Source organism: Pantherophis guttatus, chromosome 3 (assembly GCF_059756535.1).
Source record: "Pantherophis guttatus breed Tessera chromosome 3, ASM5975653v1, whole genome shotgun sequence".
Classification (NCBI taxonomy): Eukaryota; Metazoa; Chordata; class Lepidosauria; order Squamata; family Colubridae; genus Pantherophis; species Pantherophis guttatus.
Window position 1 is genome coordinate 142,986,389 of NC_142065.1, and position 27,758 is coordinate 143,014,146.

Here is a 27,758-nt window from a genome sequence, read left to right on the forward strand (position 1 = left end):
TTTGTGCCCTTGTTTTTTTCAAAGGAAAAATCTCAAAAATAATCAACTAGTGTTTGGAAAGCAAGTACTACCTTTAAGCCTCAGGCTTTCTCACCTCATTGAAATGTAGTACAGATAATCTTAACTTACAACAGTTCGCTTAGTGACTTATGGCGATATTTCACATTTATGAACATTGCAGCATCCCCATGGTCACATGATATACATTTGGATGCTTGACAACTGAGTCATATTTATGACCGCTGCAGTTTCCCAGGGTCATGTGATTCCCTTTTGCAAACTTCTGTCAAGCAAAGTCAATGGGGAAACTTGATTCACTTAACAACCCTGTTACTAATTTAATAACTGCAGCGATTCATTTAACAAATGTGGCAAGAAAAGTCACAAAATGAGTCAAAACTCACTTAAAAAAATTCTCACTTAGGAACATAAATTTTGGTCTCAATTGTGGTCGTAAATTGAGGACTACCTGTATCAGAAGAAGTTTCTCTCAGGAGGACCTCCTCATCTGGCCATCCTGTAGCAGGGGTGAAATCCTACCAGTTCGGACCGGTTCAGGCGAACCACTAAGTATTATTGGCATCACTTCACTGAACCGGTAGTAATCACCCCTTGTTGGCCCCACCCACACCCAGCTGGTTGCCATTCATCTCTTCTGGCCGCTCAATATTCCACAGAATTCAATGTTAAATGCAGCAGAGAAAATGCTAAATTTTCTCCATTCAGAATGGAGAATGGAGCCCGTCCCTTTAAGGTAGTCCCCAGGAGGGAACCATAAAGGGAGCAGCAGCTCCGTTGTGAATGGAGGGAGAAAAGTTAGCATTCTCTCTGCCACAGAATTCAATGTTAAATGCAGCAGAGAGAATGCTAAATTTTCTCCCTCCATTCACAACAGAACTGCTGCAGCCTGTCTCTTTAAGGTAGTCCCCAGGAGGCAGGGGGCTGGGAGGGAACCATAAAGGGAGCAGTAGCTCCGTTGTGAATGGAGGGAGAAAAGTTCTGCCACAGAATTCAATGTTAAATGCAGCAGAGAGAATGCTAACTTTTCTCCCTCCATTCACAACGGAGCTGCTGCAGCCTGTCCCTTTTAAGGTAGTCCCCAGGAGAGAGGGGGAATGGGGGGGAGCAGCTGGAATGGAGCCGTTTTCGTGAAAGGCAGGAAAATGGGGAAGGGGATTTTCCTGCCTGTCATCTATTCCTCAATCTCAGCACAAACTGAAGGAAGGATGGTAGGCAGGAATATTCCCCTCCCCATTTTCCTGCCATTCGCGACAAGGAGTGGCTGGGAGGGGACGAGCCGGGGAGGAGCCCCTCAATGTGAATGATGTCAAGTTGGCCACGCCCATCCAGTCACATGACATCCCCCCAACAAGCCACGCCTACAGAACCAGTAGGGGAATTTTTTTAATTTCACCACTGTCCTGTAGGTATCCATGTACCAAGCCCTATTTGTTTTATAATTCAAACTAGCACTTATACCCAGAAACCTTTTGTTAACTGTCAGCCTTGTATGGTAGTCCAGGCAAGAAACATCCAAAACTAGTTCCACCTTATAGTAAGGTTAAATTTACAGAATCTTGCAAGCCTGAAAGTGCATTTCTCACCCTTTGCGTTTACAGCCCAAGAAACTAGGGAGGGTCTCTTCTGAAACATTTGCCACACCCCATCCTGCTACATGTTGTGCTGTAAGATAAGCTGTCTATTATTTTACCGTTGCCATAGCTGCAGCTCTTCCCCTGCCTCCCAAAACCATTCCCAGCATGGGTGTCAAACCCATTTGCATCATGTGACATCACAAGATGTATCATGATGTTTTTTGCCTTTGCGGAGCCTGAGTGGGCGTGGCCTGTGCATGATGCATCTGGCCTGCAGGCCGCCAATTTGACACTCATGCATTTCAGTAACCAACTCAAGACCAAGAAGACAGGAGTTCATAATAATTAGCACCCGTCAATCAGTTTGGACCATCTGTCATTTCCAAATGATTTTTAAGGTCAATGTATTTCTGAGTGTAAGGGACAGATGTATTATTATCATAACCATGCTTTGGGTTATCTCTCTGTGTATGTTCCTGTTCTCCTTCACATAACATCTGCATATGCCAGTTCAGCTCAAAGTTGACTCAGCCTTTCATCCTTCTGAGGTCGGTAAAATGAGGACCCAGATTGTTGGGGGCAATTTTCTGACTCTGTAAACCACTCAGAGAGGCTATAATTTATAAAGCACTTGTGGAGTGGTAAGTCTAAGTGCTATTATTGTGTATATGTGTTGGCTGGAAAGAACTGTGGACAGAAGATGCTCTGCTCTGGATGACGTGGCTTGGAGAGAGGATGAGAGATTTAGAATGAAGCAGATGGCAGAATTCTAAATTGGTACCCAAATGCCTCTTCCACAGAGATGCATTGAGCGTTTTTTTTCGCCCCAGGAATATCTTTTTTTCTGCAGTCAGTTCAACCCATTTTAAACATGTTCTTTCTTTTGGTTGGTTCTTCCAGCATACCATTCTGTTCAGTTTTCAGAATCTTGATTGCTGCTGGCTGATTGATGGACAGAATTCTTAACCCTTTTACTTAATTTCTGTTGAGTTGGAAAGAATAAAAAGGTAAGATCGCTGCTGCTTCAGAAGAAAATTGCCTAATACTGGACAGTTTCTTGAAAATATCTGAAACATCAAGGTAGCCTGCTCATGTTCAAATTCTCAATTTCTTAGTACCTCAGTATTTACCTTTTATGGTCCTCTTTTTCAAGGTTTTAATCTACTATTTTAACAACTCACATAATTTGATTGACAATGTGAGGTCGCTATTTATATGCAGCATCTGGTTTTGCTGCTCTTTCTACTGCCGTTTTTTTTTCTCTCTGAAGAATTATTAATCCCAAGCTTCACATCTACATCAGCGGCAATATTATCTGCATTGTCCCATCATTCACCTCACTATTTTTACAGACTTCAGTAAACGACAATTTGGAAAATTATGAGGAGGGTTAATGTTGCATGACTGATCAATCCATATCCTCAAGTTAAAAGAATGAAGGATGTATCTTCAAATGTAAGGCAGGATGCTTATTACATGAAAAGGAATGCTCTTCACTTGATACTTTTTTTACAAGACCATATGAGCTGCATTTGTTTTAAAAAGCTGTCTTTCTTTTCAAGGGCACAGATAAGCATCTTTCAGACAAAAATCAATTATACAGCAAGGTAAACCAGGTTGGTTTACTATTACTATTAATATTATGCAAACAACTTTTACACACTACATGTATTTTTATCTACAGTATAAGCACTAAATCACTTGGGATTTCCAAACTGGGGGAAGCAGCAATTATAGTAAGAATCAAAGTGTGTATCTTCCCTGCTTTCAGTGATTGTTAAATCCAAGACCCATGGATTTACCTTGAGAATTTGAATATTTGAAAGTATTTATTCCATAGGACTAGATCTAATATTAGCAGAGAATTCCAGAGCCACACTGTACATTATAATCTAAATCAAGACTAATTGCCCTACTGAGTAGGAATTTACTGGGAAATCTGTCCTTATAAATGTAGTTTGATAACACTTCTACGTATGCATTTCTTGAAGGTTCTAAGAATTAATACATTTTTAAAAAAAATAAGAGTCGTTTTAAAATACACTGTCTGAAGTGTACAGTGTACTGTACAACTACAGTATCTGTAAGTTAACCTCTTCAACCTAAAGGTATTCAGGTATCCCCTTTTCCTCATATGTTTGCAGTATACAAGGCTAAGAAGGCTGCAAAAGGTTCACTATTTCCAAGAAATCAGCAAATCCTACCCAAGTAGGATTTTTTAGGGGGGCAATATTCATTTTTCTAAGGATTGGTTGTTCTTAGAAAGACTGTCAACAAAGCTACCACAGTGACCTACTGTAAAGAGTCTTTTCTCATACAAGAGTGAGAAAAGCTACACCTGTTAAATGTTATCTTAGACTGCTATTAAAGATTAGAATCACAGAATCATAGGGCTGGAAGACAACGTGGATGTCTTCTAGACCAATCTCCTGCCCAAGGCAGGAGTCTTTATACCATTCTGGACAAATGTTGTCTAATTGTTTCGTGAAAACCTCCAGTGATGAAGCTCTGGGAAGCAAGCTGTCCCATTGATTAATCATTTTGTCCAGAAATCCATCCTTAGTTCCAAGTAGGAATTCCTTTTGATGAGCTTCCATCCATCACTTTTTGTCCTGCCCTCTGGTGCCTTGGAGAACAAATCAACCTCCTCTTTCCTGTGACAATCCTTCCTTCAAGTATTGGAAGACAGCTATCATGTCACCCCTAAGCCTTCTTTTCATAAACTCTTAAATTCTTCCCCCATTTCTTTTTCTCACAGTATTTATATCTCTAACAAAAATACAGGGATGACAAAGCGATTCTTGGAGTAGCAACAAACATTACTGGCCTGGTTCAAGTAATCAAGAGTGTGAAACAATGAATTAGAAACAGAATCATGGTCATCAATTTTCTAGAGGGAGAAGACACTTGAACTGAAGGATGATATGATCAAATCTAGCATCCAGAAATGGCTCTGATTTACTAATTTTAGACTAATTTACTAATATGAACTATTTACTCATATTATACTTTATGTTCATGATTTCAGCTACACTTTCATTTCATACAAAAAAAAAATAGTAATTTCTCCTGATTTTTATACAATTTATGTTTATTAACCACTTGTTAAGAACTTACGTTCACTTGACTACTTTTGTAATATTATGGCAGAATCACTGTTTTATTTTTCCATCTTCAAGTAAAGTAATGACATTCCAAGGAAAGTGGATTAATCTAGTTTCGCAAATTTCTACATCTCAGATCTGCTTTTGATTAGTACTAAGGAATTGTTATGGGTGTAGCATTGGTTGATAACTGACTTTTGTTTCTAATGTTGACAAAGTAGTCAAACTGAATTACAGATGCATTATGAATAAAAAGGATGTGTATGAAATTGAGTTTTAATTACAAGAGGAATATATATACAGTGCTAGCTGTATTTAATTTTGAGGGTGTTGTTAACGATTCAGCCCCAACTGATGTACATTTACTGACATTAATTGTTATACTGATTTATTTTATATTTATTTACACAGATTGCCTAGCTTGCTCTCTCCTCTTGAGAATTCTACATCTTTTGTCAATTTTACATTTTATTTGTCTAAGAAGCAAGTATTTAGTTATTTTTTAAATTTTCATTTGAACAAATCAAGAAAACATTGAAATAAATAAAACACCATAATGAACAACTCCTCCCCCACTGAAAAAAAACTACACACACAAAAATAAAATCTATCCTCTACCGCAACAAACCATCGTTGCAGGTTTCCATAAATCAATTTGTAATTTTAAGGAGATAAAATGTTAAACAGTATATGCCAAGCCATGTTCATAAATCTATGAAATCCAGTAAGATATACTGTATTTTTAATAGAGTAAAAATGGAACCAAGCATGACTATAACCAAAATGCTTTTTTTTCTTTTTCCTAGTGTGCTAACATTTTAGTCTGTGCAATTTTCCACACTTTTGCCAAAGAAACATGCACTTAGTTGTTGAGTATTTCACTGGAATAAATGTGAACAGAACATAAATGGAATGAATGTCTTGTCTTGTACCACTTTGTATATTCCAGACAATAGAATTGTTATATTAGAATTAATTAGACTAAGGTTGATGTCATTACAGGCTACCATGTAATTTTTGAATCCCTTCAAAAATTTTCAAACGAAAGGAGTAACTAAATTGGCTCGACTCACTACTTTCTGGATTATCATCCCAGAATGCTGCTAAAAGGGTGGAGCCAGAGCTCAGAAAATATTATTGCATATAGTGTTGCTTTAACTGCATTTATTTCCTTTTGGCAAAAGGAGCAGGTGCTTTCCCAGGTTCAACAAGGGAATAAAACATAGGAAGTTATTTTTTATGTACTAATGGAACATTGTACAGTGTATATAATATAATATTTCCTTTTATTACAGGCTTTCTTTTTAGCACGCTGCAATACAACAAAAAGAGATAGCCTTACATTCAGCTATACTTATATAGCATGCTAAATATTAAACAAAATAATTTTCTCACAGATGTAAAGATAAACAATTCAATGTATAATAGGAATTCAAATAATGAAGAGTGTAATGGATACTTTTTTTTAACAGTCTCACTTTCAGAAGTGACCTAGTCCACTAATTTTATAACAAAGCCAGATACAATCTTGCCAATAACCAATTTTCACTGAGGAAAGTGGACAAGCTTCTTAATGTCTAGACTAAATCATGAACATTCCTTGGAAAATTAACAGGAACTTTTGGTCTGGATTTACCATAATACGTTCAATTATGTAGAAGTAATCTGAGATTTTTGAGCATATGTTTAAATCCATAGAACTCCAAAGTTTTGTATTATTACAAGAAAGGGAAAGTCTTTGTTTTATGAAGAATATGTGGGACAATATGTCAGTTTAGAACAAAAAGGGAAATATATCATTCTGGAGTAGAAAATGTAAGTATGTGTATGAAAAGGAATCTATCCCATTAAAATAAGAAAAATGTGTTTAGTATTGCTGCATATCAATTTTGCCTCACTCCTCAGATTTTAAAATTCATCCTATTTCGTATTCATCTTCCAAATATTTTCTGTCAATCAATATCATCTAGACATTTATAGATATTATAGATTTATAACTTGCCATAGTTGTTAAGTGAATCACTGCAGTTGTTAAATTAGTAACACAGTTGTAATGTGAATTTGGCTTTTCCATTGACTTTGCTTGTCAGAAAATTGATGACACTGCAATTATAATAAATGTGAACCACTTGCCAAGTGTCCGAATTTTGATCATGTGACCATAGAGATGCTACAACAGTTGTAAATGTGAAAAACAGTCACTTCACTTTTTTCAGCATTGTTGTAACTTTGAACTGTCACTAAAGGAAAGGTTGTAAGTCAAGGACTATTTTATTTTTTTTTAAAAGCAAAAAATACTTTAGAGAGTCAGTTTGGTGTAGTGGTTAAGACATCAAGTTAGAAACCAGGAGACCGTGATCCTGCCTTGAGCACAAAGCCCAGCTAGGTGACCTTGGGCCAGTCACTCTATCTCAGCCCTAGAAAGAAGGCAATAGCAAGCCACCTCTGCAAAACCTTTCCAAGAAAACTGCAGACTTGACATGTAGCCTCTGAGAGTTTGACACAATTGAACAAAAGAAAAAAAATGTATGCAAGTTTACTTGAATAAGTGTAGAGATTTCCATAGGTCGCTGATCACATGTGTATTTATTACTATACTAGGAGTAAGCAGCCTTACAGATAAACAAGCGCTTAAACCACAGAGGACTTTAAAGATTATAACCAGCATTATGAATTACACATGGAAATAAACTGGCAGCCAAAGTAACTCCTGAAATATTAGTGTTAGGTGACAATATTGGCTTGATCTTTTGAACATCCAGGCTACATTAGTTGTACTGTAGATTAGTTATTCTCAACATCCAAGGAAAGGAACGTCTGTCTTGTCCATTTCATTGCCATCTGATTTTCTAACGTAGCAAGACTTTGCTTGTTATCCCTTCAGCCAGCCAACCCAACTTCATACAACTTGAGCCAGGTCAACTTCCTTTTGTCTTCTCCATTTCCCTTTTCCACTTTCTGACTTGGCTCAAACAGTATCATCCTCCCTTGCCTTTTAGACCTCAACAATTAGTTAATAATCTTCAGTCTCCCAACTGGCTCCTTCTTACTATATCTCTGTAACATGGGAGTAATCACTCTCCCACTATCCCAAGAATCTACAGTTACTTCCTAACAATTGGGGAAAAGTATATCAATTACAAATTGTGTTGCAAGGTTGTCATAAATTATTTACATTCATCAGGCAGCAGGATTAAAACAATACTGGAACTATTTCCTCAAATAATACAAGGAAATTGTTGGCCTGTGCCATACTAAAATGTTATACCATAAGACTCTATACCAGCAAGCAGCAGAATTATGTATTGAAACAAAGAAGTATCTTTAAAAACATGGCAAAATGCCACAGTATTATAAAGAAAAATTACTCATGCATCAAGATATCTAAACATATTGCTAAAAAGTCGTCTTTGCCAAATCCTTTTTTTCCTCATGTAGTAGTAACATCCTTTTAAACCTCAACAGACCATTTAACCTTCTCATAAATGAAATCAGACTCGCCCTTCCCTTTTCTACCTTTGCCATTAATTTTCTATTCTCTCTGCTAAATAATTCCTATTTTTTTCTTCCTAACCACTCCTCTCTAAAACCATGTGAAATAGTAAGTCAAAATTAGCAACCCTAATTTAATAATTTCATACATGTTATGCTAAAACAAATGCATTTTATTATATGGCGCACTGATTCTCATAGTATGCTAAGATTTACAATGTGGTTTACCGCATTGTGCTTATTATATACAGCAACTTTCTTGATTTCATGAAACTTGTAGACTTCAAGATCTTGGAAAATATATTCCAATATTGTGATGTGTTCAGACAATGATTTTATCTTTTAAATAGCCCAGATTCAAACTGTGAACTTAAAAGCAAGATAGAAAGAGTATTGATGCATTCCCATGCTGGCGCTAAAACAGACTTTTAAAGATATGGACAGCAGCCAGGAAAACCAACAAATGGATCCTAGAACAAATCAATTAAGGATTTTCATTTAAAGCATCAAGGCTCATGCTAGGATATTTTGGGCACATTATGCAAAGATTCGGCTTCTTTGAGAAGTCCATAATGTTGGAGAACGACGAAGGAAAGAGAAGGATGACCAGCAGCGAGTCGAAGACAGATTATCCGAGAGAATTGTCTATTTACAAGGTCCCTGAAGGTCGACACCAACTTGATGTCACTTCATCAATCCTGAAGACCTTCCTGGCTGCACTTCATTCCTCCTTAAGTAGGTGGCGCCCTCTCTAAAGAATTTCTTTCCGCGACGCATGCGCTCCACGAGCAGGGCCTCTTTTTCCTTTCAGCTCGCTAAAACCCCGGAAGCGTCCTTTCAGTTGGTGGTGCGCGTGCCACCATCCTTTCAGTTTCTCCGCCTGTCGTCCCGCAGCTCTTCTAGCGCCCCGCCCCCTGGCGTTCCCGCGCGCCTCTCCTCCACCCCTTTCGCTTTTCAATACCGCTGAGTTCTTCCCGGCCCCCTATAACATTTTTTTTTTAAAAAAGAGAGAGAGGCAAGCCCCCATTTAAATCCGACGTGCCTTTTGATTGGCTGATAGAAAAGTTTCTGCCGCTGTTTTTCAAGAGGAGGAAGCGACGGGAGGGAAGAGGCCGGCCGGCTGGTTTGCTGGGAGAAACTTGACTGGCGTTTGAGGCTCGTTTTCTGCTCCCCCTCCCCCTTCGGTCGCGGGGGTCCGCGAGCCTATAGAACAGAAGCGGTTTCCAACGTTCTGAGCGCGTGGCAGGACGGAGGAGGGAGGCGCGCGCGGGTGGGGGAGCGCGCGCAGAGATTGTGGTGCAGAACTCGGCCGGCTAGCAAAGCAAGCAAGCAAGGGAGGGGTGGGGGGAAACGACGGGGAGGGGGAGACAACCCAGGTACCGAGAAGAACCGTGCAGAAACGAACGTGGAAATGCAGCCCAAATCCCAGCACGAGCAATAGCAAACGCTAAACTTTCCTAATCTGACCTGCTGCCCCAATCTTTCTAAAGCCACAACCCACAGCCCCTGGTTTTCGGTTATGCTTTCTCCATTTATTCTCCAAGCATTCTCCGTTCTCATTCCTGTCCTTTCGGTGCCATTAAACGGACGTTTCTCCTCGACGACACCCCTTTCCGGGTTCTCTTGTTAGAGCACCTGGGCGAGTACTACACACCTCTTTGCAAGTACAGCTCATCCAATTGCTAGGTCCCCTCCCATTTCTCTGCACCCAGCAGGGAATTCCTATAGGCCCTCCCCTCTTTTAAGTCTCTGGACTATCCCCAGAAAGCACCTGCCCCAACGGTGAACTGGCAGCTCTCACCTGTGCAGGTATGAGTACCAAGAAAGTAGCTCTCATCACTGGCATTACTGGCCAGGTAAGTACAAGTTGAACTTCGTTTCATCCTAATATTATAGGAAAATATTGCATAACATGCTTTATTCCAGACAAATGGGGTGGGGGGTGTTATTGGATGTTTGGAAATCACTGGACAAAGGAGATCCATGCGGATATTTATTTATCCATCAGACATCTATTTATCCATCCATCCACATTTTAAATCGCCAGTCTTGCCTAAGTGACTCTGGGCAGCTTAACAGTAAAATATTAAATGCTGAATTTATTTCCTGGTGTTTCCTAAGGACAACCGGGGCAATGAATACACTTGTTCCATAGGTATGTTATAAGGATATTTGATGCTGACTATGAATCGTAGTTCAACATTTGTTTATTGTTGTGAAACATCTCAATGTGCTGTTTTTTTCTCAGTTGTAATACTTTTAACGGATGATTCCCCAAAATGGGCATTACTAAACACAAAAGTCCATTTTTTTAAACTTACAGGTTGTCGTCGTCCCGTTTCATAAAGCCTTATTTTTTAATGGTATATATTTGCAAAGTGGTAATTTTTGTATTTCATATAAGCAGGGTAAAAATTCCTATATGGAGGAATCACTTCCATATAAGAATGTGTAATATGAGAAGTTGGCCCTAAGATCTGAAAAAAAACACCTGTTACATCTCCTTGGTAGCATGTTTAGTAATTACGAAAAGAGTTACTAGGATTTTATAGAATTCACATCCTGGAATGTTTTGATAGATAATCAAAATTGGAATAGGTGTGTCAAAGAGCAACTTGCCTGCAAAAAGGCCAGCACCTGGGCTGCTGGTGTCCTGTCCCTGTAAGACAGGGGTCTGCAACCTTAAATACTCAAGAGTCATTTGGACCCATTTCCCATAGAAAAGAAAACACCGGGAGCCACAAAACCTGGGTGGGCCAACTCGATGTCACTCACTTCTACCAGTCACATGACCCCCCCAGCCACGCCTACCCAGCTGGTCATTAGGGCAAAGAACCAAAGTTGTTAAAAAACACAAAATCCTTTCGACATATCTCTCCCTCCCTCCCTCTCTCCCCCTCTCTCTGTATCTCTCTATGTCTCTCTCTCTCTCTCCCCCTCTCTCTGTATCTCTGTCTTTGCCCTGGCTGCTTCTCCATCCCCCACTGTCGCCCTTACCTTCTCAGGCCAGGCGAGGAGTGACTGGGAGGGGAGGGCGAGGGGCAGGGCCAGCCAGTGGTGGGATCACCTGACAGGGAGCCACAGCAGAGGGCCCAAAGAACCGCAGGTTGTTGACCCCTGCTGCAAGACCTCTCTCTAGCCATCCCAGCAGCATGTGGCTATAAAAGCTGAGGAGAGAGGCAGCTGAGTATAGCGGTGTTGGTATGGAAATGAGAGGAAAAGTGTTTTCTGTTTTTATGGAATTAAAGGAGCCTGAAGCAGCCTAAGGCAAATAGAAGAGTTACTGTTCTCCAGCTGTAAGGATGACCTGGGTATATGTAAAGAACCTGTGACAAATACTCTTTATTAGTTCAAAGGGCCATGATCATTCTACCAGTAAAGTGTTGAGTAATAGGCGGTGGCCTCTATGCACAGTTTATTCATACCCTTGTGATTTACAAGCTGATCCAAATGACCCAGGAAGTAGCTGATAAATTTATATCTTGACAATCTTATCTGAATACCTGGGTTTAAACTGTGATGAAGAAAACTGAGTTTAACCACAAAGAATGATAATAATTGTTCACAGAGAACTGCTAACCAGTCCTGTTCTCTTTTTCTAACATTTAGTTAATCAAAATTATATATTGCATGTATCACAACCCTAGGCAGTTTACAGAGTAGAATACTTAGTGGCCAAACAACATCAACAAAAAAAACCACAACTAATGTCAAATGACAATAGAATTACCAAACACTTAAAGCAGAGCAAATAGCGTAAGCATCTACAAAGCAGTACACAATACACATCTTTATTGAAGTGTCATAGAATTAGTAAAGGTGCCACTGCCTGTTCTGTACCGACACAGTGGAGACAAAGCGTCATGCATTGTCTGCTTTGAGTTGGATTTCAACAATTACTGCAACAATGGGCTTTCAGTGCCCCCACTATGCTAGACCTGCACTAATAGACCTTTTGGGCTCAGTTATATCAAAAATCCATTTTCACATTTAACAAACTGTTCAATTTGTCCTATTGAGCTTATTCTGTCCCAACTGTGTTTTGGGAATAAGTGATATGATGAGTCCCTACTCACTGTCTAAAACAAAGAAAGAACAATATCTGAGGAAGAGGTAAGAATATTTACACTCAGTTACAAATTCAAATCTTTATTGTCAGTGCACAACATATGTACAATGAGATTGGTTGAGCTCCCTCAGTGCACTCCCCCCCCAACACAATACAGCTCACAGTGAAGACAGAAAATCCCTAACCCAATAAATCGTATTAACAAAATAACCAGTCCTTTTGCATCAGTGTGAACATGTTACACATTGCGCCAGCCCTGCAGTCCATCATACTCGGTGGGTTCCGCCCGGTTCCACCAAGCTGGTAGCGGTGACGATATGACATCACTGAACCGGTTCTGCCCCCACCCACCCATCCCCTGCGTTATTCTTATCTTTTATTTGGCCCCACCCCCAATCTATTGCTGCCTCCTGAGTCCCAGCTGATGGCTAGAGGGAAAAAAACTGTTTAAACTCTTGCCGCTGGGCTTCAAAGGGCCGCCCTACAGCTGATCAGTGTTAAAAGAAAACAAATGAGTAGACCGGTGCCTGCAAAAATACATGAATAGACCAGTGCCTGCAAAAATACATGAGTAGATCAGTGCCTGCAAAAATAAATGGGTAGACCAGTGCCTGCAAAAATACATGAATAGATCAGTGCCTGCAAAAATGCATGAGTAGATCAGTGCCTGCAAAAATAAATGGGTAGACCAGTGCCTGCAAAAATGCATGAGTAGATCGGTGCCTACAAAAAATAAATGGGTAGATCGGTACAGCTCTGCAAGCAGTTAAAAGCCTGGTAGACCAGTACCTCTGCTAAATCCTAAATAATTGTCACATGACCATCAAGCTACGCCCACAAAATAAGCCGCACCCACAGAACCGGTAGTAAAAAAAAAATTAGAACCCACCCCTGATCATACTACATAGTTATGATGTCATTTCTCATTCAGGAGTCTGACAGCCCACGGATAAAAACTGTTCTTCAGCCTGTTTGTGCGGCTGGCTATACTTCTATATCTCCTTCCCGATGGTAGGAGGGTAAAGAAGTGGTGACTAGGGTGAGAGTCGTCCCTGAGAATTTTCCTCACTCTTCTAAGGCAACAAGCCCTAGAGATCTCATCTAGTGGTATCAGGGGACAGCCCACGATGTTTTGTGCTGTGCTCACCATCCTCTGTAATATGTACACACATATATACCCCCTTACCTCCCTCTCCCTCTCTCTCGACATATCATTATTTGTTTTATAGAGAAGCGGGGAGGGAAGGAGGGGGAAGGGAGAAATTTTAGAAAGGATGAGTCTAGAAGTGGTTCAAAGGAAATAAAATCATTTATGTGATCATGAAAAAGCTGCAGTGGCTTTTAGTAAAGCAACACTCATGAGTCCTTTACTTAGAGAACAATAATTAAAATCAAATCAATCAAAAGCTACTTCCCTGCATTAGGAAAATGATAGAAGTTTCTTTTAAATATGCTTCTATAATTGCTGCCTTTTTTCACATTTGTACCATTACTGCATAAACCGGAAACCAGAGCTTTCATGCCTGACTTCCTGTAATTAAGCTACTCTAGACAGATTTCTACCAGGCATTGTATAATAGATACATTGTTGAATTATTGGGAGTGTTTTGAGACTCACTTTCTTTGATTTCTCACTTCTAAGCTGCATTCTGTGTACACTAAGATTATTGAATAAGTACATCATATCATCCTGCAACTTTTTTGGAAGTGTTGTTTATTATTGGAATGAAAAATCCATCTTGTCATAATTTATGTTTTCTTTTTTGAAGTCTGGTTTATTAGAGACAAGCACTCTTAGGTTCTAGTTACAGAGACTGTGAGAAGGGAAATAAGCATTAAACTTTCATACAAATGGAACAATGTTAATGTATTCATAAAATAATTATTTTTATTTATGTTACATGTTGTAGAGAGAACCAGTTTTTAAGAACATATATATTTTTATCATATAAATATAAATAATCTTTGAAACTCGTGCAGAGTTTCTAAAGGTATTTTCTCTATAGCAGTTACATAAATAGATACCATTTTTTTATAACTTTTATTTGCGGTCACAGACCAAAATACAAATATAATTGCAAAAGAACGTGAGGAAAGTAACATCATAAACAATTGGCTACCAGAAGCCTTGGCTGAGAGGAAGTACAGCGTTCTCCTCTTATAGTTACAGCTCTTAAAAAAAATTTAGAAACCTGAAAAGTAATGTGTGAGGAGCCATCCCCTAAACAATATAAGGTCAAATTACTAGGGTTGGATCCAGAGAGATCTGTTTCTAGGAGAGACAGTAATTTAGTCCTGCCTGCGTTATACATAGGGCAGTATAGAAGAACATGCTCCGCAATTTCAACCTCAGCTCTATCACAGGCTCTATAACCGCTCACTTATCGGGAGCCTCTGAAACAAGCAAGGAAAAGACTCTTCTATACTTAGGGATGGTTAAAGTGTAAAAATATGAGGCCATCCTCAGTCCATAATTGTTAAATTGGCTGAAGATCAGAGGGAAGCAGGTTTTATTAGCTCTAGCTCTTAGATATTGCAAGTCTTATTTCCACAAGCCGTTGGACTATCCTAGATTGGGCGTCCTTAAGGCCATAGTCTCCCAAGGCATCCCCCGAAACCTAGCAGGTAGAGTTTCTTCGTCAGCTCCCTCTCCCATCGAGAAGTATAGGCGTCAGCTAACACCAGGGAGAGGTAGCTACCAGGGACTGCCAAAAAGAGCGCCCGAAACCACCATAAATAAATACAGTTTTGAAGTACATTTAGTTTGGGATCTAGAATCTAAGTCCAATTAATGTATTTTTCTACTTTTGAAAATCCTATTGTATTTATCTTATATTAGTTAGCAAGTATAAGTTTTCATAACAAATGTTACTTGCTTATATTTCTAATGCATTGCATCATTTTTTTGAAACAGGCTCTGACATTTTTCTCCACTAAGTCACCCTCATATAGATCTTTCTCTTAGATATGAAAGTGGTAGATTACTGGTAACTCTCACCTAGCTGGTTACAAATTAAAGGTTTACGTCAGTGCTTCCCAAACCTTTTCCTTGATTACCCAATACCACACATCAGAAAGTACTTTTCATCTAATATGGGCACAGGTAGTCCTCGACTTATGACCACAATTGAGCCTAAAATTTCTGTTGTTAAGTCAGACATTTGTTAAGTGAGTTTTGCCCCATTTTATGACTTTTCTTGCCACAAGTTGTTAAGTCAATCACTGCAGTTGATAAGTTAGTAACCCAGTTGTTAATTGAATCTGACTTCCCCATTGACTTTGCTTGTCAAAGGGTCTCAAAAGGTGATCATATAAACCTGTGACATATCAACGGTTATAAATATGAACCAGTTGCCAAGCATCTGAATTTTGATCACATGATCATGAGGATGCTGTCGTAACTCTGAAAAACGGTCATAAGTCACATTTTTCAATGCCATTGTAACTTTGAACAGTCACTAAATGAACTGTTGTAAATAGAGGACTACCTGTACAATACTCCTTCCTCCTATTTTTCCCACAACAACAGCAACAAACCAAAGCCATCCAGCTGGCTTTCATGTCTAAGGCGGGATTGGAACTCATAGTTTCCTGGTTTCTAGCCTGATGCCTTCACCACTAGTCCAAACTGGCTCCTGTTATGATTGGGTAATGGGTTTGTCTGTGTCATTGCCCAAAGAAAAACCACTTTTACCCAATTTGGGGTGACTTACTCAGGTTTGGGAAGCACTGGTTCAAGAAATGGTAGTATAGTAATCCTTCCAAGTTAGTCTGAAGTTTGTTGACTTACACTTGATCTTTTTTCTTAAAAGTTGTCTCTTGATACCATGTTTTCCCCAAAATAAGACCCTGTCTTATATTTTTTTGAACCCTGAAATAAGCGCTTGGCCTTATTGCCATGCGCTCAAAAGCCAAATTGGGCTTATTATCAGGGGATGTCTTATTTTGGGGAAAACAGGGTAGATGTGAGGGTGGCAAATTCTTAGGTCAGTGTAGCATCTGATTTATTTATTATTTTGTATCCCACCTTTTTTTATTTTTACAAATAACTCAAAATGGTGAACATATCCAAAGTACTTTCCTCCTCCTATTTTCCCCATAACAACAGGTGGGTGGGTTGAGGTGGGTTGAGCTGAATAGAGTGACTGGGCCAAGGTCAACCAGCTGGCTTTCATGGCTAAGGTGGGACTTGAACTCATGGTTTCCGGTTTTCTAGCCTGTTACTTTAACCACTAAGCCAAACTGGCTCTGATATTGTTATAGTAGAGAAATGCTATCATGTTTCACATAAAGTGGGCTGACCGTTTACAGCTTTGGAATAAAATACTGTATATATCTATATATCATTGTTTTAAGTGTAACTTCTGTGTTAGAAATAATGAAATGATGAGAAAAGAATTGCCTCTTAGCATTCCTTAACCTGTTCTTTCTTTTAAACCTAAACATATAGTTAGCCATTTTTCTTAATAGTTAATTAAACCCTAAAGTTAATAGTTAATTAAATCTTGTAGTTAAAAAATATAATATTTTTAGATAGATAAACTCACTAGTAGCCTTGTATCCTGGAAGGTGGAATCGGGAGAATGACTTTCTACTTCCATTGTACCTCCGTTTGGTTCCACAAAATTTATCTTGAGTAGATTTTTGAGGATGTATGAAGAGAGTATATAAGAGAAACTGAAAGCCTTATTGAATGAGCATTGATGTACACAACATTGGATTGCATCCTTCCTAACATGGAAAGGAGATATTACATTCTCTGCCTAATTTTCTAAACATGTTTCAAACTCACATTACTTTCCTCTGTTCAATTAACATTGTACGCAAAGAGTTGTGTTAATCTATGGTAGTGAATGTGGTAGCACTAACAAATGTTTTAAAAAGCATAAAGATACAGAGCAGTTCATAATTTGTCTTTCAATAAAAATTGTCTGAAAAGATTTACGCCTTTTCTGTTGTTGTAAATAAAGCCCGAGATCTGTTTTCTTATTGTCTCTGTCTCATCCAAATAAAGATTTATGTTAAAAACTACCCATTTTTAAAATCGGAAACATCAGGACCAATATCTCCAACTTCTTCTATTAGACCAGCTTCTTCCATTAGAAATATCAACTAAAGTTTAACATTGGTCAGCTGTTCTGAAAGCTTCAAATCTTCTTTGCCACAAAATATATCTATATCTTGATATTTTCCCATGGAATGAAATTTGCAGAAATGTATGAATAAATGTTGACTAATTTAAGGAACTCTGAAATTATGTAAAATAGTTAGACACATTAAGTGTTTACTACACTGGTCTTTGGGATCATTTTTAAGGTTTTCATTCACACTCCTGTATAATATACTGAATTGCTATGGCAAGGAAAGTCTTAATGTTTTGGATAGGTAACTGAAAAAAAAAACCAATTAAATAATGCATAATTATGAACAGCAAGAAAATATACTATGTGGATAGTTCAGATCTGACATGAAACAAGCTCTGTTACTCAGTGCTTGGAGCAAAATAACTTTCTCTGCAACAGAAAATTATTCTGACCTTTAAAAGCAAAAATAAAGGCAAAGTTTGTTTTAAATGCACAGACTAGACAGTCAAGATCTACTTCCTCTTAGGAAGCTAATTTCTTTAGAACTGGGCTAGATTTGTTTAAGTATACAAAATACAAATCAGCTACATTTTCTGGAGGGTTAAAGAACCTATGTTTTAAGATATGCTAAATGAAAGCCTTTGGTTATTTTTTCCTGTGCTGTTTACAGGGAAATAGGGTATGAGTCAAAAAGTGAGCTTTTGCTGCATTTGCATAATGATATGGTGTAGGCATTATAAATGTATTAGGAGGTTTACATTCATAAGGTGAAATCAGAGATTGGAAGTCCTGATGCGAGTATCTCCTATTAGATTGCCACTTTTTCCAATTATTAATACAGTTTTTAAAACCTAAATAAAATTCTTAGTGGTTTGTAAATTAAAAGGACTGAAATATGAATTAAAACAGAATTAATCAATATATAATGTTACAAAGCTAGGCCTTTTTATGTAATTCTTTTGCTATTTAAAACCAGCAGAAAGAGTAACATGACATATCTTCGTTATTTTATTCTACTCTTTTAGGTGTTAACTGCATACCATTAAATGCAATGTTTCAATTTCAATAAATATTATTTTTAAAAAAAAAAACAAATGCAATGTTTCTCCAGCATCTCCTTCTAGATGATAGGAAACCACTAAGAAAGATGATGGAGTTAGACAATTAGTTTTCAGGCTAGTTCTAAATATGAGTACTCACAAATTAATCCAACTGATTTTAGTGTAACTTGGTTCCAAGTAAATTTGTTTCACTCTTGAACATAGCATTGAAATATTTTTTTCCTTAACAATATTTAGTTTAACAAGTGGAATGGCTTGCCTGCAGAAGTTGTGGGTGCTCTATCTCTGCAGATTTTTAAAGAATAGACTGGACAACCATTTGTCTGAAACGATACAAGCTTTCCTGCTTGAAAGGGGACTGGACTAGAAGACCTCCAAGGTCCCTTCCAACTCTCTGAAGGATAAATTTAGATCTCAATCTATACCTATTGCTTTCCACATTCTAATTAACTATGGAAGTTCTATATTGTAATTAACTATGGAAGTTCTAAGCTATTAATATTTTAACTGATCAATAACTAGAAATAAAATGAAGGATTTCTAAGTGAAACTTGGCTTTGTAATCTAAAACAAAATTAGCTGGGTTTTGAAAAATATCCATTCTCACATTGAAAAAAAAAATCCTATGTTGAATAATCTTTCCTTGAATGTTAAGTCTTTCTTTAACTCTTAAAAGTTCATATCATATCTTCCTTAATTCATTTGAAATCGAACTAAAGTTTTAGAATTTTTTATTATATATGAGGAATTACATTTTTTAAAATAAAAACAGCCTAGATGATGAGGAGGAAGGTTTTATTCACTCTCTATCTTCGTTTCAAAACCACAATATATACTATATTTTGTCTTTTTATATCATTCAATTTTGAGACCTCTGGTCCAGGGACTGAATTTGGTTTGTCTACCCTAATGCTTGAAGCGAGTGTTTTTATTTCTGCCATTGCAATAGTAAGTCATCTTTTAGCCTGAATTTCAATAACAACTGTGCTCTACTTATTTCACATTGTGGAAAGGGCTGATCACAGATGCATGATATATTTGTTTAACAGAATTGACAGCAGATGTTTGTATCTTGCAATGTTTTGAATTTAGTCCAGTGTGTTACGATGTAGTGTAAAACACATACTTTTGATAGATAATAATTTGATACAGATAGTCCTTGATTTACGACCATAATTCAGTCCATAAGTTCAGTCATAAATTGTGAGGGTTGTAAATTGGAACATCACGTGACTGCACCAGGTTTTACAACCTTTTTTGCAGCAGTTGGTAAATGGACGCTGTGGTTTTAAGGGAACACTATGGTTATTAAGGAAACCCATTGTTTGCCACGGGGTGGATTTTGCTGAAAACTGGAAGTAAATGCCAGCTTCCAAGCAAAATCATCACAATCATTTGACTGTGGGGTGCTACAAAAATAAATGCCATCAATGTGGACCAATCACCAAGCATCCAAAATATGGTTATATGACCTTGGGAGGAGGGCATTTGTTTTAGAACTTTGAACCTGAGTCATAAGTAGCCTTTTTTGGAGTCCATTGTAACTTTGACTGGTCACAAATCAAGGATTATCTGTATATAATTTAGGAATGAGAATTGTTATTTTTCCAGTATTAAATCAATATAATTTCTAATTAAGTGGTCCTCAACTTACAACCACAATTGAGCCCAACATTTATGTTGCTAAGTGAGAAATTTGTTAAGTCAGTTTTCCCCTGTTTTACAACTTTTCTTGCCACATTTGTTAATATACTCACTGCGGCTGTTAAATTAGTAACACGGATTTTAAGTGAATCTGGTTTTCCCATTGACTTTGCTTGTCAGAAGGTTGCAAAAGGTGATCATGTGGGACACTCTGGGACACTGCAACCATCATAAATGTGAACCAGTTGTCAAGCATCTGAATTGGATGCTTGAACTGAATTTAATAATTAGTCAACTTATTTTTTTAATTTTATGAGCTATAAATCATAGTAGTGATAAAATAAGTAGTGTTTTTTACAATAACAAATCTAAAATAATATAAGTTTGTCCAAAAGCTAATTTTTCAGGTGGAATCAGTGGTGGGTTGCTACCGGTTCGCCTCAGATCAGGCAAACCGGTAGCGGTGCTGGCAGGAGGCTCCACCCACCCACCCGGACACTTCTGCGCATGTGCAGAAGCATCACGTGTGCGCGCTCATGTGCATGCGTCCATGAGTGAACTGGTAGCGACGGGTTTTGAAACCCACCCTGAGTGAAATATTTAGCAACCCTATTATTACAAACTAATAATTTGGGCAGAAATAAAAGCCTATTTGTGCTATTTTAATAACTGCAAATAACTGTATGTGGGAATACACATTTCAATATTTACCTATTTTTCTATTATAGTGTGTTGTTTTAATGTTTTGAAAGACATTTTGAACATTTGGATAGGTATATTCCAGCCCTTGACTTAAAACTTCAACTATAGTCTCAGGTTGAAGTGAACCTTTGATTCAATAGAATTAAAAATATTGTTACAAAATACAATAACAATAAGAACAATTGTTGGACAATCTGGAAGCGGCGCAACATTACTGGCTGGAAAAAATGTCGGGCTCTGAAGAGCTCAGCAAAATCCAGCCAGACGAACCGTCACTGGGGGGTCTTCGGACTAAAGCTGTCTTATAGGGACAGTGAAGAAAGAGAGGCAGCTTGGTGTCTAAAGAGGGACAGGTAAGTCCCTTGGATAGCCAGAGAAACTCTCTCCGAGCCGGTGATGGGAGGCGGCGATCAGAGTGAATCATTGTGAAGCTGGAGCCTCTGGAGCAAGCAATGTGCAGGAGGGAAGATTTGGACAGAGTGCTGGTGTTGGGTGAGTGATTGGCTAACCCACAGACAATAAAAAGAAAATTTTAAATATTTTTAACTACTAAACAATTACTAAAATTAGCCCGGCGTGGAAATTGCGGCTAAATAGCGGTGGGGGAGATGGCGGATGGAAAGAGAAAGTGAGAATGACAAGCGCGCCACAGAAGAACCCGAATAAAGAATTAAAAGTGATTGACAAATGGAAATGGAAATCTGGAACTTGGATTCAATTTGGATTGGATTATAAACTGATTGGTGATATATAAAGGTGAAAGAAGATGTGAAAACTGAATTTTTTCTCTTTTATGACTTGGTAAACACGGATGTGGATTACAAATAAAATGGCGATTTATTAATTAGACGAGTGGAACTGTGGATTATAGAGAGACATTTGCAGGAGAAGGAAGAGCATGACATGGAATTGTTTTACTTTTAAAACCTTGAACTTTAAAAAAAAGATAACCGGAGAGAACTAAGAAGGATACATTTTGCCTACAGGAGGACAGACTTTGATGATTATAAAAGAAGGACCTTAATGCGATTTAAAACTGGAATAACTCAACCCGGAAAGAATAAAATGGAACAGGACTTAATGAACTGATAAAAACGATGTGTTTGGAAATAAAAGAAATGATTATAAATTTGCATGGAAAATTGAAATCTGAGGAGACAAAGACAGAACTAGAATGCACTGAAGATGAAAAGGAAATGACTAACGAGAATCAAGAAAGAGATGGATAATGAAGACAAAGACAAAGAGACTGACTATGGAGTATTAAACAATTGTAATATTAAATATGGTCAAAAAGAAAAGAAACAAAAGGAAAAGAGGGTGGAAAAGGGAAAATACAAAAAACTTAAATGATTAATAGTGGAAAGATAAGAAAGAGGGGAAAACAGATGGAAAATAATAAGAAATAAAGGACAAAAAAGATTTTATGATTTTAAAATACAAAATAAGCATACTAGGATTAACAATGAAAAGACAAAAAAGGAAAGAGAAAGGAGAAACAATGGGAAATATAGGGCAGAATAGGAGAGTGCAGAACTCTAAAATACAAAAGAAAGGAAGAAAAAGGGAAAACAAGGCAAAGAAGGAAAAGAGGGTGGAGAAGGAAAAATATTAAAAATATAAATGATTACACTGGGATTTACAGTGGAAATATAAAAAAGAGGGAAAAGAGATGGAAAATAATGGGAAATAAAGGCCAAATATTTCATGATTTTAAGATACAAAATATTAATAATGAAAAGATAGGAAAAAGGAAAAGAAAAGTAGAAACAAAGGGAAAATTATAATAAATGTCACATGCTCAATAATATTGGAGGTTTACAGAATGATAAATTTGAACAATATGAATAAATCAGTTGAGGGAAATGTAATATTTGCAATATTCCAAACTATATATTTGAAACATAATTAGAAAGAGAAAAGAAGACAAATTAAGAATATTTCAAGAACTAATTGGATTGGGTAAAATGAGAAAGGATTAAGATGCGTTTTATAAATATATACTTGAATAAGTGGAAATATATTGTTAAAATGTGTTGAGAAATATATTTAATTATTGAAATTGAATGTAAAATTGAATGAAATTGAAATGATAATGATTTAAATGTTATACTTGCAAGAAGTAAAGTAGAAAAAATATATTGGTAAAAGTAAAAAAGATAAGAGATTAGAAAAGTGTTTGAGTAAAGATTTGAAGGAAAAAAGAAAATAAAATGAAATATATTGTTAATAATTAAAAAGATAAGGGATCGGGGCTGCCTGAACTCCACAATGGAAAACATTAAATTGAAAATGAATACAGCAATAGAGAGAGATGAAGGAATTGGAGGGAGCAGGAAGGAGAGAGAGGGATGGAAGAGTAAGGAGGAAGGAAGGGAAGGGAAAGCAGAGTAGGAGAGAAGGTAAGGGGGGAAGAGAGGAGGAGAAGGAGAAGGGAAGGGGAAGTAGAGAAGAGGAGAAGAAGGTGGGGAAAGAAAGTTGGAAAGAGAAGAGGGAGAGGCTAGGTTTGAGGAGAAACATTGCTGTACAATAAAAAAAAAGATGAAGTGGAAGAAAGGCAGCTCTGAACAAACAAATATATATTAGGAAAAAGAATGAATTGTTAAAGAATAAAAGAGGACAAAAATGTACAACTAGCAAAGTTAGAATTTAGGGATAAATGAAGAAGGTGTTTATATATACAAATATAGAAATACTGAGGTATATGCAAAAAAAAAAAGGAAGGGGGAAGACGATATTGACAAAAATTGTAATTGAGTAAAATTTGACTAATTGTATAAGATAAGAAACGACCAACATTCTGTTCAAAAAAAAGAAAAGAAAGAAAGATGTGGGTGAAGGTGGGAGAGGAGAAAAGAAAAAAACCAATAAAACTTGTTTTTTAAAAAAAGAACAGTTGTTGAAAGCAGTAAAACAGTATTTGCTAGAAACTGAATTTGGTTTGATAGGTTTAGTAGCAAATATTTGTTTATAACGTAATATCCCTTTTCTTTTGCAGAGCAAACATAACACCTGTTTGGCTTGTTTGCTTTTCACAATGAGCAGTTCAAGGAAATAAAAAAAGTTCTAGGCAAATTAGATAATAAAATTCTATAAGGCACTTTAGAAAGCAAACATTTTATAGACATTTAACATTGCATATCTTTACAGAAGTTGTTGTATAAGTTACCTTATAGCATGCATTGTAACCATCTAAGTTAACTTTATATATTCTGTTTTATAGGAGTCAAATCATTATATAAAATTATTCTATTCTAGAAGTAATTCTTTAGAAAAAAGTGAGAAAACATATCATTTTTATTTCATGTTATGTGTAAGCACATTGAAAATGATAGCTTTTAGTCCAGAAAAGAATAAAATACAAATTGTGTTTTGAATCACCAAGTATTTCTAAGGGACGACTACTAACTAGAGTGTTAAAAAGTACTGAAATATTAAAAAGGGTTTACAGAACCTTCATATTCAGCTGTCTCAAATGTCCTAGTAGTATGAAATCTTAAGAGTTTCATCACATTTTTTTCCTTTCTTTTAGCAAAAAAGAAAATGGGGTTGTGCTACATTTCAAGCAGCGTGTAGCAAGATTAGAATCCCATCTTTTAAATGTCACTGGGCTCCATTTTTAAAGCACTCTGATTCTGAATCATGCCCCATGATTGAAATTGCAGCATTCTATACCAGCTGCAGTTCCAGATCGTCTGCAAAGGAGCTGATGTTCAGCACATCTTAAATTGGGCACGATCCACAATATGGAGAATGCTGCCTCCTTTCCACTGTCCCAAAGGTGCTTTTTTTTCCAAAGGCAGCTGGACTTTGTTTTAAAATAAAGTTCAGTTGCCTTTGGAAAAAGCACCTTTGGGACAACCATGACCTAGATGACTGAGAATCTCCATAGATTCTTTTCTACTGTGTCTCTTTGAATAAACTACTTTGAAGGAATAAGATGTGTTTCAGAAGGAAAGGACTTCCTTTTGAGGAAGCATCAGTCTCCCTGATGCCAAGTTCCTCCTGGCTGCACACTGCATAAACCACATTCACATATACAGTATCATGCAGTCATATAATTTCCTACAATGTTTCTTCCTTCTTTTTTTTTAAATCAAGTTTTATTGGATTCCCCCCCAATACACACCCACATATTTTATGAAACAGAGTATTGACCATATCATATCATATATCATATCATATCATATCATATCATACCATATCATATCATATCATATCATATCCAACTTATCATATCCAAATATATTTTACTTAGTTACAATTTCTGCCAAATATGATTAATATTTAATAATTCATTCTTTATCCTAATATATTTAAACATGTTCGGGGATGCCTTTCTTCCATTTCATCTTTATTGTTTTACAACAATCTTTCTTCTCTCTCTCTTCCTCTCCCTCCCTTCTTTTATTCTTCCTACCTTCTTCTTCCCTACTCCTTCTCTACTTCCCCTTCCTTTCTCCCCCTCCTCCTTTCTTCCCCCCATCTAACCTTCTCTCCTACTCTTATTTCCCTTGTCTTTCTTCCTCTCCTCTTCCCTTTCTTCTATTCCTCTCTCTCTCCTTCTCCCTTCCTTCAATCTCCCTACTCCTTCTTCCATCTCTCTCTATTGCTGTATTAATTTTCAATTCAGTGTTTTTTTTTTCCTATGGTGTCCAGGCATCCCCAATTCTCTCCATTTATTGCATATATTCCTCAAGATTCCCATCATGTGTTTTAATTCTTAACAGTGTATTTCAACTTATTCCATTTTTACCTTAAAATCTTTCAACTTAAATAACCTTCCACCTCTTATTTTCTTTAATTCCTAATTTCTTATTCCGACTTCAATATTTATTTTTCTCTTTTCCTAATATTTCAATTACTTTGTTATTTTTACATATAGACCATTTCGTATCTGCTGATCTATTTTACATTGAACAATATACTCTTTTTTTTTTTGTTTCTTCCTTCTTTTGCTCTCTTTATAGCTTCCTCTGTTCCCCCAGGCCAGCTATTGAGATGCCTTTTACTATCTAGGGCAGACTTAGGGAACAGTAGTAGAAGTTTTCATTCTGGAAGGACCAAGAAAACAATTGTGCATGCATGTGGAGATTGTTTGGGGGCGAGTGAAAAAAACCACTGGGAAACTTGCAAGAGGATGCAGCTACTTCAGTGTTCCTATAAGAATATCTGAGAAACTCAATGGGCTATATGATACAAGTTATCTTATTAACGTATTTGAAAAAAAGAATTCAACAGTATGCATTTTTAATACTTTTACCTAGTTAAATACCCCCAATAGATTCATTACAATTCACAGTATTTATCAAATATGGCAAGTAATCGTTGGGTAGAATGATAGTAGTAGAATCCATCTGAAAAGGATCTTTAGCTGCGCTCTTCTGTTATTTTGGCTCTACATTTCTAACTATCTTGAGACACTTGTTCCCTGATTTTAAAAAGTAACTTAACAGCCAATCCTTGCATTTACAACTTTTGCAGGTTTGTAAAGCAAAAGAAAGTTGAAATAAGATCATAAGCATATTTGCTGTTTCACTTACTGACTGCTTTACTTAATGACTTAGTTGTGGGTCCCAATTGTGATCTATGCCATATAGAAGTAAAAGGGTAAAAAATGGATATACGATATTTTTCGGAGTATAAGACACACAAGAGTATAAGACGCACCTACCTTTTTTGATGAGGAAAAGAAGAAAAAGAAATCTCCCTCTGTCTCTGCCTCTGAGCAATTTTGCCTCGTTGCAGCAAACAGCCTGCTTTACTTTCATTTTCGTTTTCAGCATAGCTTGATTAGCACAAAGGAAAAAAAAAATCTGCTCCAGCAATTTACCTCTTTGCAGCAAGCAGCAGAGCCCGCGCAAAACAGCTGAGAGCAAATCAGTTGAGAGTCGGCAGGCCAATCCATTCAACTTGTGCTAATTAGGCTGTGCTGAAGCTGAAATGAGCTGTTTTTTCTTACTGTTTGCTTGCAAGGAGGCAACTGCTGCGAGGCAGAGGCCAAAGGGTGGGGGCCAGTGGGTGGGCGGGGCTACATTCGGTGTATAAGATGCACCTAAATTTTCACCCCCTTTTAGGGGGGAAAAAGGTGCATTTTATACTCCGAAAAATAGGGTAGGTAGATAATTGCTAAAACAGGTTCACCTGTTTAAAAGTAATTGAAAAAAAGAAATGAGCAATATTTAAGTGAACAGTATAGTTTGAAGTGTGAGAATGATTCCAGTAGCTTCCAAGGTAGACATAGACCAGACTATCTTGCTAAATTTGTGGCTATTTCCCAGGTGTCTTTACTTCAACTACTTTCCAGGTAGAGTGTTTGGAAATATATTTGTGTAACTGAATGGAAAATTGTAGTTTGGTTTTGTCATCAGATATTATAGGATTTATACTTAACCATGTCAGCATATGTGACAAGTCTTGTTACCTTTTGGCTAGCTCACAAGCCTCTGTGGTTCATTATTCACATCTAGAAGATTGCAAAAAGGTTGGCTTATAAATGACTGTGGTCCTAGTTTCTGTCTGAGGTTTTCCATTAATATCCTAAACTGGTTCAGTGTTAACATTAGTCATCAATGTAATTTTAAATTCACCATCTGGTTGGCAGAAAGTTAAGAACTTGAATTCTTGGCTGTTATTCTGTTTATAGCTGTCTCCAATCTCCTGCTAAATATTTTTAAGTATAGCTTTCTAAAATATTGTTGTTCTGCCATTTTGTGTGCTGTCTGAGCATGCAAAGCTACAATATTCTTTGTTTTTTGCCAAATGTATTCTGTGAACCATTTTGGCTTATTCATCAAAACACACTTAAACAAATCCTGGATTGTAGGAATCTAAAATAAACTCTTCTGGTTTGCCTTTTCTGAACAGTATGAAAAAGGACACATGTGGGTATCACATCATATCACATCATATCATATCACATCACATTATATCAAACATCATTTTCCATATAAGCTTGGAATTCTTGGTAACACACTTTATTAAATACTCCAGTACATCAGAAGAAT

General features: G+C 37.1%; 1 protein-coding gene across 2 annotated transcripts in view; it reads left to right on the forward strand.

Annotated features, from left to right (window-relative positions):
• The first annotated feature begins 5,973 nt into the window (after positions 1-5,973).
• Positions 5,974-27,758, forward strand: part of GMDS (GDP-mannose 4,6-dehydratase) — a 262,683-nt gene continuing 240,898 nt past the window's right edge. For both annotated transcript variants that reach the window (XM_034429061.3, XM_034429062.3), the window contains exon 1: positions 5,974-10,047. In XM_034429061.3, coding sequence (XP_034284952.1) covers positions 10,003-10,047 — 45 coding nt within the window. In that variant the 5' untranslated portion in view covers positions 5,974-10,002. The remainder of the gene's footprint in view (positions 10,048-27,758) is intronic.